The sequence below is a fragment of the Camelina sativa genome, chromosome 8 (genome assembly GCF_030686135.1).
Source record: "Camelina sativa cultivar CO46 ecotype springtype chromosome 8, ASM3068613v1".
In the NCBI taxonomy this organism is placed as follows: Eukaryota; Viridiplantae; Streptophyta; class Magnoliopsida; order Brassicales; family Brassicaceae; genus Camelina; species Camelina sativa.
Window position 1 is genome coordinate 461596 of NC_141887.1, and position 12718 is coordinate 474313.

Consider the following 12718-nt stretch of genomic DNA (forward strand, 5'->3'; position numbering starts at 1 on the left):
TGAGAACTCATGATGCGGACAGTCTCTCTGGTATGCTTTGAACCCCACCCAAGCAGTTTTATAAGATTCAACTGGTCCTTGTCTAAAGGTGGAGAGCTTAATCCGCAGCTCATCGGACATCGCATCATCATAGAAATAGTTCAAGAACGCCACCTTGATATCATTCCAGGTCTTCAGAGATCCTGGTTTCAGTTGCCTTAGCCAATGAGATGCTTCCCCAGCAAGAGAATAGGGAAGATCTTGCAGTAGAGATAGTCCTCTGTAACTCCATAAGCTTTAATGTTGGTGACTATATCCTCAAAATGCTCAATATGGTCTAGAGACTTCTCATGAGGCAAATTCTGGAATGGTCTTTGGCCGACAAGAGCGAAGTAGGCAGGCTTCAACTCAAAATCATTCCTGGGGAATGGAGGATGGAAAATTGCGGAGCGGTTCTCATAGAACAAGTCTGGTCTGTTAAAGTCCGCAAGAGTCTTGACAAGCTCTCCATTGTTATCCCGTCTAGCCTGATTGTGACCTTCCACGGCTCTGGCATTGTGTCAATCGACGCCAAAGTTACGTCGGTCGACGCCTTCTTGGTTGTGTTGATCGATGTCGCCATTGCATTGGTCGACGCAACGTGCATTCTCATCGACCACGATGAGTTCTTCCTGAATAACTCGTCCTTCAACATCAAGTTTCTGGCCTTGCTTGTTGTACACATGACCCTCTTGATCCCTCAAAACTCCAGCCTCATCAGGTCTCAATATGATTGTATTGGCCATCTTCGCTGAATTGGCTGCTTTTGTGTTATCACGCTCTAGTTGTCCTAACTCTTGGTTTGTAAGCTTAACAACTGGACCAGTAGGATTTTTCCTAGTGCTAGGCTTAGGCATGTACCTGAAATACACAAGAGAAAAGAAACAAAAGCGTGTGAGTAAAATAGAAAAATAAAAAAATGGACAAAATCAAAGACTTTAATCTAATGGTGAATAAAAAGAGTCCCCGAGCAACGGCGCCAAAATTTGATATGCTCAAATTTAACCCTGAGCTACTCTCTTAAATTAAGAGATCACTGTAGTACTTAGGGATCATATCCACAAAGACTCTAGATCACACAATTAGATCACACAATAGATTCTATAATCTTTTAATTATGCTAAACCAAAATTGTAATTTAAATAGCATTGCAAAAACAGAAAATAAAAGAGTTGTAAATTCAGAATGATGAAACGCTAGGCCTAGGGAAATTCTCAGAAAATCATGGAAAATCATATTAGTTAATTAAGTAAGCAGGATTCAATAATTAAGCACCGTTCTTGAACTCTAAACACAATTGTAAAATAAATCAGTTCTCACTGCAAATATTATCTAAGTTTTAAAACCCGAAAATCCAAATCTCTTTGCAAAATTCAAGTTAAAAACCAACAATAAAATCAAGTTTAGATAAGTTCACAAAATCACTAATTCAAATCTCTTTGCAAAAAGTAATTTTGCTCACCAAAGGTTTTTATCAAGAAAATCAATTATATTCTCATATCAATCAATAATCCTAAGATCTAAATCCAGATGACTTATCAAATATCTAGTATTAAGAACAATCTATGGTGAAGAACAAGAAAAATAATAATCCAAACAATTAATCAATCTAACAATCCATGAAATCCCTAATGAGAAACCCTAAATCTAACAAGCAGATCTACTCAGACATAATTGCAAGAACACAAATCATGAATATAATAGATAGCATTAAGAGATTAAAGAAAGAAAAAAAAAGAGTTATGAATCTTCTCTGAAGGAGTCTTGATTCTTCTCTCCAAAAGCTCTCTAAAAATCTCTCAGGGATTTCTCTCTAAAGGTTGCAGAAAAATAAAGCTTATGTCTAAACAATGACCATAAAAATCCTATATATATTCACGTACAAGGACTAATGATGCAAATATGGAAAACTTTGGGGTAGCTTTGTAAATATTCAAAACTTGTGGAAAAACTTCAAGAGGTTCAACCAAGTGATATATCATGGTTTGTTTTCTAGAAAACTATAGAAGCATTGTGGAAGTGGCATCAGTATGGAAGGTTTGTTTTTTAGAAAACTCTTAAAGTTTAAGAATTTTTGGCTTTGCTTCATCACCCAACTTATACAAACGTTTCTCTCTTTTGTTTTTCAGGGGACGAGTTGTGCATCTCCTTGGTCGGCCGGTGGATTTGCTTCGATAATGGGTGGTGGGACTTCAAGATTGACAAAACTAGGTCTAGGAAGTGTATAAACTGCGGATTCATCCACACATTTAAATCCTTTGAAGAAACTATCCGACAAAAATTCATGATTTTTGACCATGATGTTTTGTTGGAATGTCTTACTGGGCTGATGATGTTTGGTTAGGCTCAACGGCCGGGAGATTCCTCCGACGGAAATCAAAGACGACTGGTTTTCAGGGTTTTCAAGTCCCTCCTTAAGTCTGACAGTTCTGTAAATGTGTTTGTCACCTTCCAAAGATTCGTTGATGGTCAACTTTGGGTCCTAGATCCTCTTGAAATAAATGTCTCCCCTTCGATATGTGGCTCTCCACTTGTACAGGAGAAGAACGGCTGCAGGGATCTGATTGTCGCAAACACTGCTACGGATCTGCAACCTTACACCATTGGTGTACCACATCAAATGAGCGTACACCATCGTAATGAGACTGACGTACACCAAACGGTCTCATCTTCTGCACAGAGGAACCTAGAAATTTGTGGTCCACTTGTACAAGAGAAGAATGGCTGCAGGGAGCTGATTGTCGCAAACACTGCTACGGATCTGCAACCTTACACCATTGTTGTACCACATCAAATGAGCGTACAACATCGTGATGAGACTGACATACACCAAATGGTCTCATCTTCTGCACAGAGGAATCTAGAAATTTGTGGTCCAGTTGGAGATGTCCAAAATGCAGACATTTTCGGTGATATTGATGATGACACACTCTTATCTCACATTGTAGCAGTTGAGGCTCGGATTGCTAAAGGCTCGGAAGTGCTTGAAGATATCGAACCTAATGATGATGAAATCGAAAGCAATGATGATGATGATATCCAAAGCAGTGAAGAAGAGGATGCTGAAGACTATGGATCTACATATGAGGAGGACTACGATTACGACTATTGGACAGAGTTTGTTTTAAACGGCAATGGGGAGATGGAACCTCCCAGAGAAGAAATGGGCAACGATGATGTGATTGATCCGCCTCCGAGAAAGGTACAGAGATATACTGATCTTCTTCGTGATATAGATGATTTTGTCAGCCCTCCTCTGTTGCTACCTTGTCGTACTCCTATTGAAAACTCCCCTCCTCTGCTGATAGATTGTGCTCCTCCGTTGCTAGATGTTTATGATCCTGTCCAAGGTAAGAGGAAAAAAGCCTCAAAAAAATTGTCTTCTACTGAGATGATGGAAAAGCAGTCCGCAGCCTTAAAAACAGGGATACAAATTTCTGAAATTGATGTTCATGGAAACTGACACAAATGAGTTGATGGGCATTGATCTTACTAAAGAAGACGACGTGATGTATGTTGGCAGGACTTTCAAGACGAAAGACGAATTCAAAATAGCAATGTATATTCATGCAATCAATCAGGTTTTTCGGTTTAGGTTTGTCAGGTACAACAAGTGTTATCTCGTAGCACAATGTGTTGACAAGCTATGCGACTGGCGGGTGTACGCGCATCAGATAGGTGATACCGAGGAGTACGAGGTTAGGAAAGTGAAGCTCGAACATGTTTGTGATGTGGAGACCCGAGGTCAGTTTACAAAACACGCCACCTCTAAGGTAACTTCTGCTTTACTACGGTTGAAGTATGTAAATGTTTTAGCGGGTCCTAGAGCGAGAGATCTACCTGAAGTTATGTTAGGCGAGCATAATGTTACGACATCTTATTGGAAATACTGGAAAGCCAGAGAATTAGCGGTAGCGTCTGCTCAGGGGACAGAGGAGTATATTTGCATTTGTTGCAAGTTGCAAATCCTGGGACGGTGTACCACTTACAGACAGAAGATGATGAGGTTGGAGAGGATAGGTTTAAATTTGCTTTTGTTGCATTGGGTGCAAGTATTCAAGGCCTGAAATACATTCGGCGTGTTGTTGTTATCGATGGAACTCACCTCCACAGAAAATACGGCGGATGCTTGCTTACTGCTAGTGGACAAGATGCAAACTTTCAGATATTTCCAATAGATTTCGCTATAGTGGACAGCGAGAATCACAATTCTTGGACCTGGTTCATGGAGAAACTGAAAGACATTGTACAGGATGGGACTGATCTAACTATCATATCTGATCACCACCAGTCAATATACCATGAGCGCACCATGTCTGTTGTCTCCTACACCTGAAGCGCAATGTCAGAAGTTCGTATGCAGGAATGGTCGGCCTTGTTTGGAAAGCTGGGGAGACGTTCAGAGTTAAAGACTTTAACAAGTGGTATGGACGTATTAAAAAAAGGAAGCCTCAATGTTGGGACTACCTACAGAAGATTGGAATTGCACATTGGATGCGTGCACACTTTAAAGGGGAGTGCTATAACTTACTAACAAGCAATATAGCTGAATCTCTCAACCATGCACTGCTACCGGCCAGAGATAGCCCAATTGTTGCATTTATTGAATTCTTTCGAAAGATGCTTAGTAGGTGGTTTGAATCCCGGAGGAAGAAAATGGCTAATTGTTGAGGGTATATTTCTGTCGAAGTTGAGAAATTTTTGAAGAAGCAGCTAAAAGAATCAGCTGGTGTACAGGTTCGACTTGCATCGGCTTGGGATTGTGAAATCACAGCAAAAAAAATGGACAAAAGTTCCACGTATCATTAGAGAAATGTACTTGCACTTGTAGAGCATTTCAGCTACTTCAAATCACTCTTTAGATTATTTGAAACAGGACTGTTATTATATGTCGAATTTATGCAACCTAACAAAGTTTTTTGGTTAATCAAATTCAAAAATAGAGAGAACAGTGCATTTATAGTCGATTATTTGACATCTCACTCACATGAGAGTATACACCCTTATATATAGAATCTGGTTAATGGATCAAGATAACACCTTAATATAAATCTGGTTATTATAATGATCTTTCAGCTTGTACGATGTGGCATGGCGTTAATCTTGAAGAAACTACGATGTGGCATGGCGTTAATCTTGAAAAAAGAAGATGTAAAAGGCGAACTAGTGAGCGTGTTGATAAAAAAACTAGATGTTAAATTATGGGTAAATGTGTATAAGAAAAAGAAGTTACGGGCAATTTTATAAATTATACAAAAAGAACTGATCCGTTTGAACACCCCCAAGCCCAAGACCAAGACCGCCAGGCCCTTATGGTATTGCCAACGAAGTCCGACCAAGTCACAAACATTATAATTTTATCATCTCTGTGCCTCTCTCTCTGCTCTCTCGTCTCTCTGTTTCACGCGAGAACCTTCGTCTCTATATTACTGTTGACCCTTTTGATCCCTCTCCCTCTCTCGTTCCTCGCGTGGACCTTCTTTCCAAAATATCAAATCCCTAAATTTCGCTTGATTTTGGATTTCAAATTCTAAATCTACTGCTCTTTACATCTCCGATTTTGTGATTTTTACAAACCCTAGATTTCTCCGGAAGAGTTTTTTTTTTCCTCTGTAACTAAATTGCGATTTTTTTTCTCTCTCTAAAATTCCGACATTACCCTAGGTTGTGTATTACCGTAGGAAAACCCTAGTTCCGGTTTGGTATTCTTGGTGTACAGATCCCTCTTTAGTCAGAGTTTTTGGTTATTAGCGTTTTTTTAGTGGTTGTGATGAACAATCGAGGAAGTTATCCTCCTGGAAGTGGCGCTGGCCGTGGTGCCATTAACCCTAACCCTAATTACCAATCACGGCAGGGTTATTATCAACAGCAACCACAGCCACAATACGTCCAGCGCGGTGGTTACGCTCAGAATCACCACCAACAAGCGCCATCTCAGCCACATCAATACCAACAGCAACAACAACAACAACAATGGCTTCGAAGAGCTCAGATCCCCTCCGGCGGTAACAGTAACGGCGATGCAGTTGTAGAAGTTGAGAAAACTGTTCAGTCTGAAGTTATCGACCCAAAGTGAGTTCTGTACTTTTAGTTTAATCTTGGATTTGATTGTTTCTTACGTTACTATGATAACTAACGTTTATATTCAAATTCCTCTTGCAGTTCGGAAGATTGGAAGGCTAAGCTAAAACTACCCGCACCTGATACTCGCTACAGAACAGAGGTAAGGCTCCTCATTGTTTGGACGAAATAGAGTAAATTGGGATTTAGATTTATTTTCTTTTCACACAAGTAAAGAAAGGTTACATACTACTGTTTATTCGTTTGTTTCAAGTGCTATATTGGTGTGTCATAAAGGTGTTCTTACTTATTTGATAGCTTATTACATAAGTCAATACTTATAATTTATTTTGTGAAAGACTTCTTGGTTGCATGGAATGAGATTTACTCAATTCTTCACTTGTTATCGTTTTCAGGATGTAACAGCCACCAAAGGGAACGAGTTTGAAGATTATTTTTTGAAACGGGAGCTTCTCATGGGAATATATGAGAAGGGTTTTGAAAGACCTTCTCCCATTCAGGAAGAGAGTATTCCAATTGCCTTAACTGGTAGAGATATCCTTGCCAGAGCAAAGAACGGGACTGGGAAGACTGCCGCCTTTTGTATTCCTGTCTTGGAAAAAATTGACCAAGATAACAACGTTATTCAAGGTAACTTTGTTTCTGATCCATGTTGTCAGTTGGTTCTTTTACGTGTTATGATGCAGTAGAAGAAATTGAAATTCTAGCATCTTCTAGAACAGATATTTAACTGATGTTTTATAACAATATGTTGAGGAATTTTTCATGGGTCTCACCTCATTCTCTCAGACATAAGTTATAGCTTAAGACTAAAGAGAATACTAGTCATACCATGGTTACTTGAGAGTAACTACTACAATAAACACTACTTACTTGAGCCTCTAAAGCCATTTCTTAACCTAAACTGTTTCCTTAAAGATTTACTGGTTCCGCTCTAATTTAGTTTATCATTGATGCCTGTCTTGTATGCAGCTGTTATAATTGTTCCAACTCGAGAATTAGCCCTTCAGACATCACAGGTGTGTAAGGAGCTGGGTAAGCATTTGAAGATTCAAGTCATGGTGACCACAGGGGGAACCAGTCTGAAAGACGATATTATGCGTTTGTATCAGCCTGTCCATTTACTGGTAGGAACTCCTGGCAGAATTCTTGATCTTACCAAGAAAGGTGTTTGTGTTTTGAAAGATTGTTCGGTGCTCGTTATGGATGAGGTAAATGCTTACTTTGTATTTTTTTCTTTTAAATTCATGTTATCTATCCATTTTTCGCTACAACACAAGCTGTAGCAGAACTTCTTATGTTACTCTCAGTTCTAACTTAATTATGGATCTATTCATCAGGCGGATAAGCTTTTGTCTCAAGAGTTCCAACCTTCAGTGGAACATTTGATTAGCTTTCTTCCGGAAAATCGACAGATATTGATGTTTTCAGCCACGTTTCCTGTCACTGTCAAGGCTTTTAAGGATAGATTTCTGACGAATCCTTACGTCATCAATCTCATGGATGAACTTACGCTCAAGGGTGTTACCCAATTCTATGCATTCGTAGAAGAACGACAGAAGATTCATTGCTTGAATACACTATTCTCCAAGGTTAGATCTGAACTAACCATTGATAGTTCTGTTTCTTTTCTTAGCTGGCTCTTACTCTCTTCTTCTTCTGCAGCTGCAAATTAACCAATCAATCATATTCTGTAATTCTGTAAACCGTGTGGAGCTCTTAGCTAAAAAAATCACAGAACTTGGGTATTCGTGCTTTTACATCCATGCAAAGATGCTTCAAGACCACCGGAACAGAGTGTTCCATGACTTTCGCAATGGTGCATGCCGGAATCTTGTGTGTACTGGTATGCCTAAGTGTTTATATGCTTTTACTGCAGAGCAGCATGAATAAAATACTCAACTATCTACTTCTTAGAATCCAAGAGTGGCTTTAGTTGAGGTCTTAGAGGAACAACTTACACTGGCATTACACTTTTTGACTTGTGAAATTAGCTATGTCCTTTATCTGAATAATTTGTGATGGTTGCTGCAGACTTATTCACACGTGGGATTGACATTCAAGCAGTCAATGTGGTGATAAACTTTGATTTCCCCAAAAATGCAGAAACTTATCTCCATAGGGTAAGCTGAAAAGCAGATGTTTACACTGTACTAGATTCCTACGTCTTTATTGATGGTTAGTTGATTTTGATACCTGGTTGCTGTTCAGGTTGGTCGATCAGGAAGGTTTGGCCATCTTGGTTTAGCTGTGAATCTTATCACCTATGAGGACCGATTTAACCTGTATGTCTTTTCCTCTTGACTGGTTTGTACTCTTGTTTCCTGCAGCATAGTTTAACCTTGGTGTTACATTTTGACAGTTACCGAATTGAACAAGAGCTTGGAACAGAGATTAAGCAAATTCCTCCACATATCGATCAGGCAATTTATTGCCAATAACTAAGGGTTATCCGCCTTGGTCTGCTGTTAGGTGAATCAGTAATAAGTGGTACGTAGTATTTACTATCTACTTACGGACATACTTGAATTATTCCTACTTTTGGAGTCGTTACTTCATGTAAACTCAAGATTCTCTAGGATAATTCATCAAATTATATACAATACGTTCTTGTTGGAAAGATCAAAGATGGAATTTCAACTATTGTTATAATACAACCACGTTACATAATTTGAGTTAATATATTGCGTTCATATGGTTAATTCATGTATGCCAACTCATTGTTCTTGTCCTCTTGCGATAGATACTTTCTTTGATTTAGGTTTGCTCCCCATTTAAGAAAGACCCCTATAAATTTATTTGGATTTGTGCATGTTTCAGGTTGGTTGAAGCAATGGTTAGACAGTTGTTTTATCTAGCCGTGCAGGACATCGACAACCCAAAAAGGCTTCACATTCTGCCTCTACCTCCATTTTTTTTTTTTTTTCCTGTCTTTGGGATTCCTTTACTTAGACAAGGCTAGAAGGTTTGAAATACCGGATAGTATTGGAAGTGAAGTCTTTCATTTAGTCTTAACAAGTGCGTTTGATACTGTACTATGTTTCTTTCTTCGTCGTAGACTGATCAGTGGTTTCAGTGTTGTGATGTGTCTTCAAATAGCTGTGGTTTCATGACTTTTTCATTCCCCTTATAAATAATAAGTCTGAACCCTGAAGATAATATTTTCCGTTTCTGTTTACCCTGGTTGTAGATTTGATTCTAGCATGTTTTTGTGTTGTCAATAGGATTAGTTCAGGATTTTTGACTACGGACAATGAACTTAACACTCTCGTTTCATGATCAACACAAGCAAAACACACAACATATGAAAAATACAAGTATGAACAGAGGAGAAAGGAGATGGGTGAAAATCTCTCTTTCGCAGGTTACTGCTGATCTCAGAAGCAGCTTAAAGATGACTTCTTGGGTATCTGTCCCGAGGCCTGAAACCTAGCAGCTTCTTCTTCCGCATCAAGGATCTCTCGAGCACGTCTGGTTTGAACATGTGCCTTCTTCTCTTGTGCCTTTGCATGAACTGCCGCTTTTTTGCTCCTTAGTTTCTCTGATTTCTCCATCTTCTTAATGTCCATCTTCCGCTGCGGAAAACAATTTTTGTTTGTTTGTTTGCTCTTTGATGACATGCAATGCCATGTTATAGTCTTTTTAGCATTGATTTACTTCTTGTTTAGGTAGATTCATGTTTTTGATCATATACTTCAGCAACAGTCTTCAAGCATATATGAGTGTAGTTAGTGATGTGTTTATGTGGAATCACCTGAATTCTAGCGAGTTCAGAGTCGATCTTGGTTGTTTCCTTTTTCTCCCATCCTGAAATGTCTAGGAGCCTCTTCTGAGTCCTGCAATCAGATATCTGTATCTGTCACATCACTGGAAGCACAATAGGAAATGGAGAACCCCGGAAAAAGGGTTTGTGTGTTGTTTCTTACTTGTTATTGACCTTTGTTATTTTTAGTTCCTTCCATGCTTTGATGATTTTTGACTGCTCTTCTCCTGAGGCATCGTAAGTAATAATTAGAAGTTTAGAAGATAACATGAAACTAAACAATACTGAAACTCTGTGATATGATATGATGATTACCTCTTTGTATCGGAATACCCGACTCCATTTGATAGAAAATAAGCTTCAAGCTCTCTAATTGCAAGTTAAATGCCAAGTTAGGTGTATTTATAAAGATCCAAGGAATATATTCGAATGCGAAAGGTGAAAAATGAAATTGTCGGCTTCAATGATTCTGTATTAGTGTCGTTTTTTTTCTTCTCTTATTGCTTGTGAGAATAATGAGAGGGTGAACCATCATTGGTTTTATTGGTTTCCTTCTGTGTGTTTGTCTTTTCATTCGTTTTTTTGCTTTAATATAATAAATAATGTATATGTAACATGGAATATATGTTACACAGCTTGCAGAATAGCGAATCTTGACAAAATTGGCGAGCACCATGTGAATGTGTTCTTCTAATTGCTCTTTAACTTACCCATTTGGTGTTTTTTTTAATAATAATTTAATTGACACAGATAAAATTATATGTAAGTTTGAGTGGATTGTTTGTAATATTAGAGTAGACAAGTTTGTTCAATCAAACTAAAGCAGAACATATCATATTGATATGATGTTGATAACAAAAATAAAATGAAATACAGAAGAACGTAACTTAGCATATGATGCTATCCATATCTTTGGGGAAAACTAGTGACCCGAAGAAACCTTTTTGATATTAGTAGTATATAAATCGATCCAGCTTAAGCTAGAAGACAAGAGTATTCTACCACCTGAAAAGATTTCAAATGGCCCCCCATCCTCATGCAAAAACGAGACACGTGGGATTGTAACACTCTATTTGGTAAAGAGTATTCCATCTCATTTCACAGGGAGGGAGATGAACGAACGAATTGCGTCAGCCGATCCACCTCGATTGCTAACCAAATTCTCATGTCCAAAGTAGTCTCGAGAAGAGAATTTTCATCAAATCCAATTGGTTCTGTAGCTGTAGATGAAGAAGATTCAAAGATATCTCGAGATTTCTGTCCGTCAAACTCGGATTTGGTTTCCGTCACCTATGAGCTATGTGTTCTCTCATACATTACAAGTTGATGCTCTTTAATTCTCTCATAACTAGTCTTTGTGTGAGAATCAGACTTGGAATGACGACTAGTGACTAGAAAGGCCATGTGATTATATCAGATTCCCCAATCTGGGATGTATATGGTTCATTGTTTTAATACTCTCTCTCTTTTTTTTTTTTTTTTTTTTTTTTTGTGATTGTGTTCGGAAATTGATGTGGATGTGGGAGTGGGGCTTTTCAACAACATTTGGCTCTGTTGAATCAAGTCTGGATTTGATTTGGGGTCGCCGAGGTACGTACGTTCTTCTTGTTTCTACCTATATATATATATATATATATATATATATATATATATATATATATGCTTGGTTTCTCTTGTAGAACAGAACAAGCCTTATCATACGAATTTAATCAAAGACCACTGAATCCACACAAAATGCAAAAAAAAAACGAGCGAAACAAGCAAAATCAGAAATAAAAATATTCCAAGCGGCATTGTCATCATAGATAGAAAAAGATTGCATATAGAAATGTTGTTGCTTCAGAGATTATTGACTCGTCCTTGGATGATGTCAAGGCTCATCTCGCTAGGATCAGTTGCTTGCAGTTCCACTTGAATTCCTTCCATTTCTCTCTTGAACCTGTCTTTTGAGCTTGCGTACAACATCTTACTCCTCACCCTTGATGTATCAGGTGACCTATTTGAGATCAAATAATACACCATTAGATTTCAGATCAGATCATGGTGGGAAATAATAAGTAAAACAAAGGATAGCAATGGATGACAAATGTGATACCACGCGATGAAAAAGATCTTGCTCTTCTGACAGTTATCCTCGGTGGTGAAGTCAAAGTCATACACAGCGTATCTACATTCATCATCCGGGATACAACTTGTAAAATCGTCGTAAGTTTCTTCTGGATTCCCAAGCTTTTCTATCTGCACTTGCTGTGCCTTCTCATCGATTTTGAACACGATGAACCTGTAAGTCCTCTTTGCTTTCAACTCCAAGAACTTAAGTTTGCATTCATCACTCACCTTCATCCCGGACGCTGAATTTGCCTGCACACACACACATATCCTTGCGAACTCAATTTATGCATGAACCCTATCCATGTTTTCACACTTCCAACCCCAAATAACTCACTACTTAGTTTCTGATTAGGAATCTATTAACATATCACTATATGTTCATCCACATGTTTACAACCTTTTTAATCGGTGGATGTAAAAACAGAACATAAACAGAAGAATCAATGCATCATCTACATTACAAGGTTAGATGTAGCAACTTACCATGTTTTCTATGGAGGATTCGAACTCTAAACCTTGGTTTGATGATTGGGAAAATGAATGGGATCGGGAAGAGTTTTTTTGAGGGTGGGCAAAAACACTAAGTTGGGTATTTTGATATCTTCTTTGGTTTTTAGGCCTTATCACGTCTTAAAATAGACGACTTTGATGCTATCACGTTGTGCCCATATTTTCAATACAATATGTTTTACTCATTCAGGATATATACATCTTTTGTCTATATTTATTTGTGTTTTGTTGCAA

At 38.3% G+C, this 12718-nt stretch overlaps 3 protein-coding genes, 1 long non-coding RNA gene and 1 pseudogene across 4 annotated transcripts; 3 read left to right on the plus strand and 2 right to left on the minus strand.

Moving 5' to 3' along the window:
- The first annotated feature begins 3337 nt into the window (after nt 1-3337).
- On the plus strand, nt 3338-4880 carry LOC104709074 (uncharacterized; annotated as a pseudogene).
- Nucleotides 4881-5268: 388 nt separating this feature from the next.
- LOC104709075 (DEAD-box ATP-dependent RNA helicase 8) lies at nt 5269-9258 on the plus strand. Its single transcript, XM_087460617.1, has 10 exons — nt 5269-6090; nt 6181-6241; nt 6495-6729; nt 7072-7310; nt 7440-7691; nt 7765-7945; nt 8134-8222; nt 8311-8384; nt 8462-8589; nt 8920-9258. The coding sequence occupies exons 1-9, from the start codon at nt 5789-5791 to the stop codon at nt 8538-8540; spliced, it is 1512 nt and encodes a 503-aa protein (XP_087316743.1). The 5' UTR covers nt 5269-5788; the 3' UTR covers nt 8541-8589; nt 8920-9258.
- A 95-nt stretch (nt 9259-9353) lies between these two features.
- Nucleotides 9354-10376, minus strand: LOC104705329 (remorin). Its single transcript, XM_010421316.2, has 4 exons — nt 10178-10376; nt 10026-10089; nt 9854-9935; nt 9354-9674 (listed from the first exon to the last, which is right to left on the minus strand). Exons 1-4 carry the CDS (start codon nt 10203-10205, stop codon nt 9477-9479), a joined length of 372 nt encoding a protein of 123 aa, XP_010419618.2. The 5' UTR covers nt 10206-10376; the 3' UTR covers nt 9354-9476.
- A 600-nt stretch (nt 10377-10976) lies between these two features.
- On the plus strand, nt 10977-12695 carry LOC147939555 (uncharacterized). Its single transcript, XR_015563250.1, has 2 exons — nt 10977-11452; nt 11854-12695. It is a non-coding gene; the product is annotated as an uncharacterized LOC147939555 (long non-coding RNA).
- On the minus strand, nt 11519-12590 carry LOC104705330 (actin-depolymerizing factor 8-like). The gene is made up of 3 exons (XM_010421317.3): nt 12458-12590; nt 11958-12223; nt 11519-11858 (listed from the first exon to the last, which is right to left on the minus strand). The coding sequence occupies exons 1-3, from the start codon at nt 12458-12460 to the stop codon at nt 11702-11704; spliced, it is 426 nt and encodes a 141-aa protein (XP_010419619.2). The 5' UTR covers nt 12461-12590; the 3' UTR covers nt 11519-11701.
- Nucleotides 12696-12718: the final 23 nt, after the last annotated feature.

Coding starts and splice junctions, on each gene's coding strand:
- LOC104709075 (XM_087460617.1), top strand. CDS start 5,789: ATGAACAATCGAGGAAGTTATCCTCCTGGAAGTGGCGCTGGCCGTGGT. Junction 6,091..6,180: donor TCTGAAGTTATCGACCCAAA/GTGAGTTCTGTA, acceptor TTCCTCTTGCAG/TTCGGAAGATTGGAAGGCTA. Junction 7,311..7,439: donor CGGTGCTCGTTATGGATGAG/GTAAATGCTTAC, acceptor TCTATTCATCAG/GCGGATAAGCTTTTGTCTCA.
- LOC104705329 (XM_010421316.2), bottom strand. CDS start 10,205: ATGGAGTCGGGTATTCCGATACAAAGAG. Junction 9,936..10,025: donor ATAACAAAGGTCAATAACAA/GTAAGAAACAAC, acceptor ATCTGATTGCAG/GACTCAGAAGAGGCTCCTAG. Junction 9,675..9,853: donor CTGAACTCGCTAGAATTCAG/GTGATTCCACAT, acceptor TGTTTTCCGCAG/CGGAAGATGGACATTAAGAA.
- LOC104705330 (XM_010421317.3), bottom strand. Junction 11,859..11,957: donor AAGATCTTTTTCATCGCGTG/GTATCACATTTG, acceptor GATCTCAAATAG/GTCACCTGATACATCAAGGG.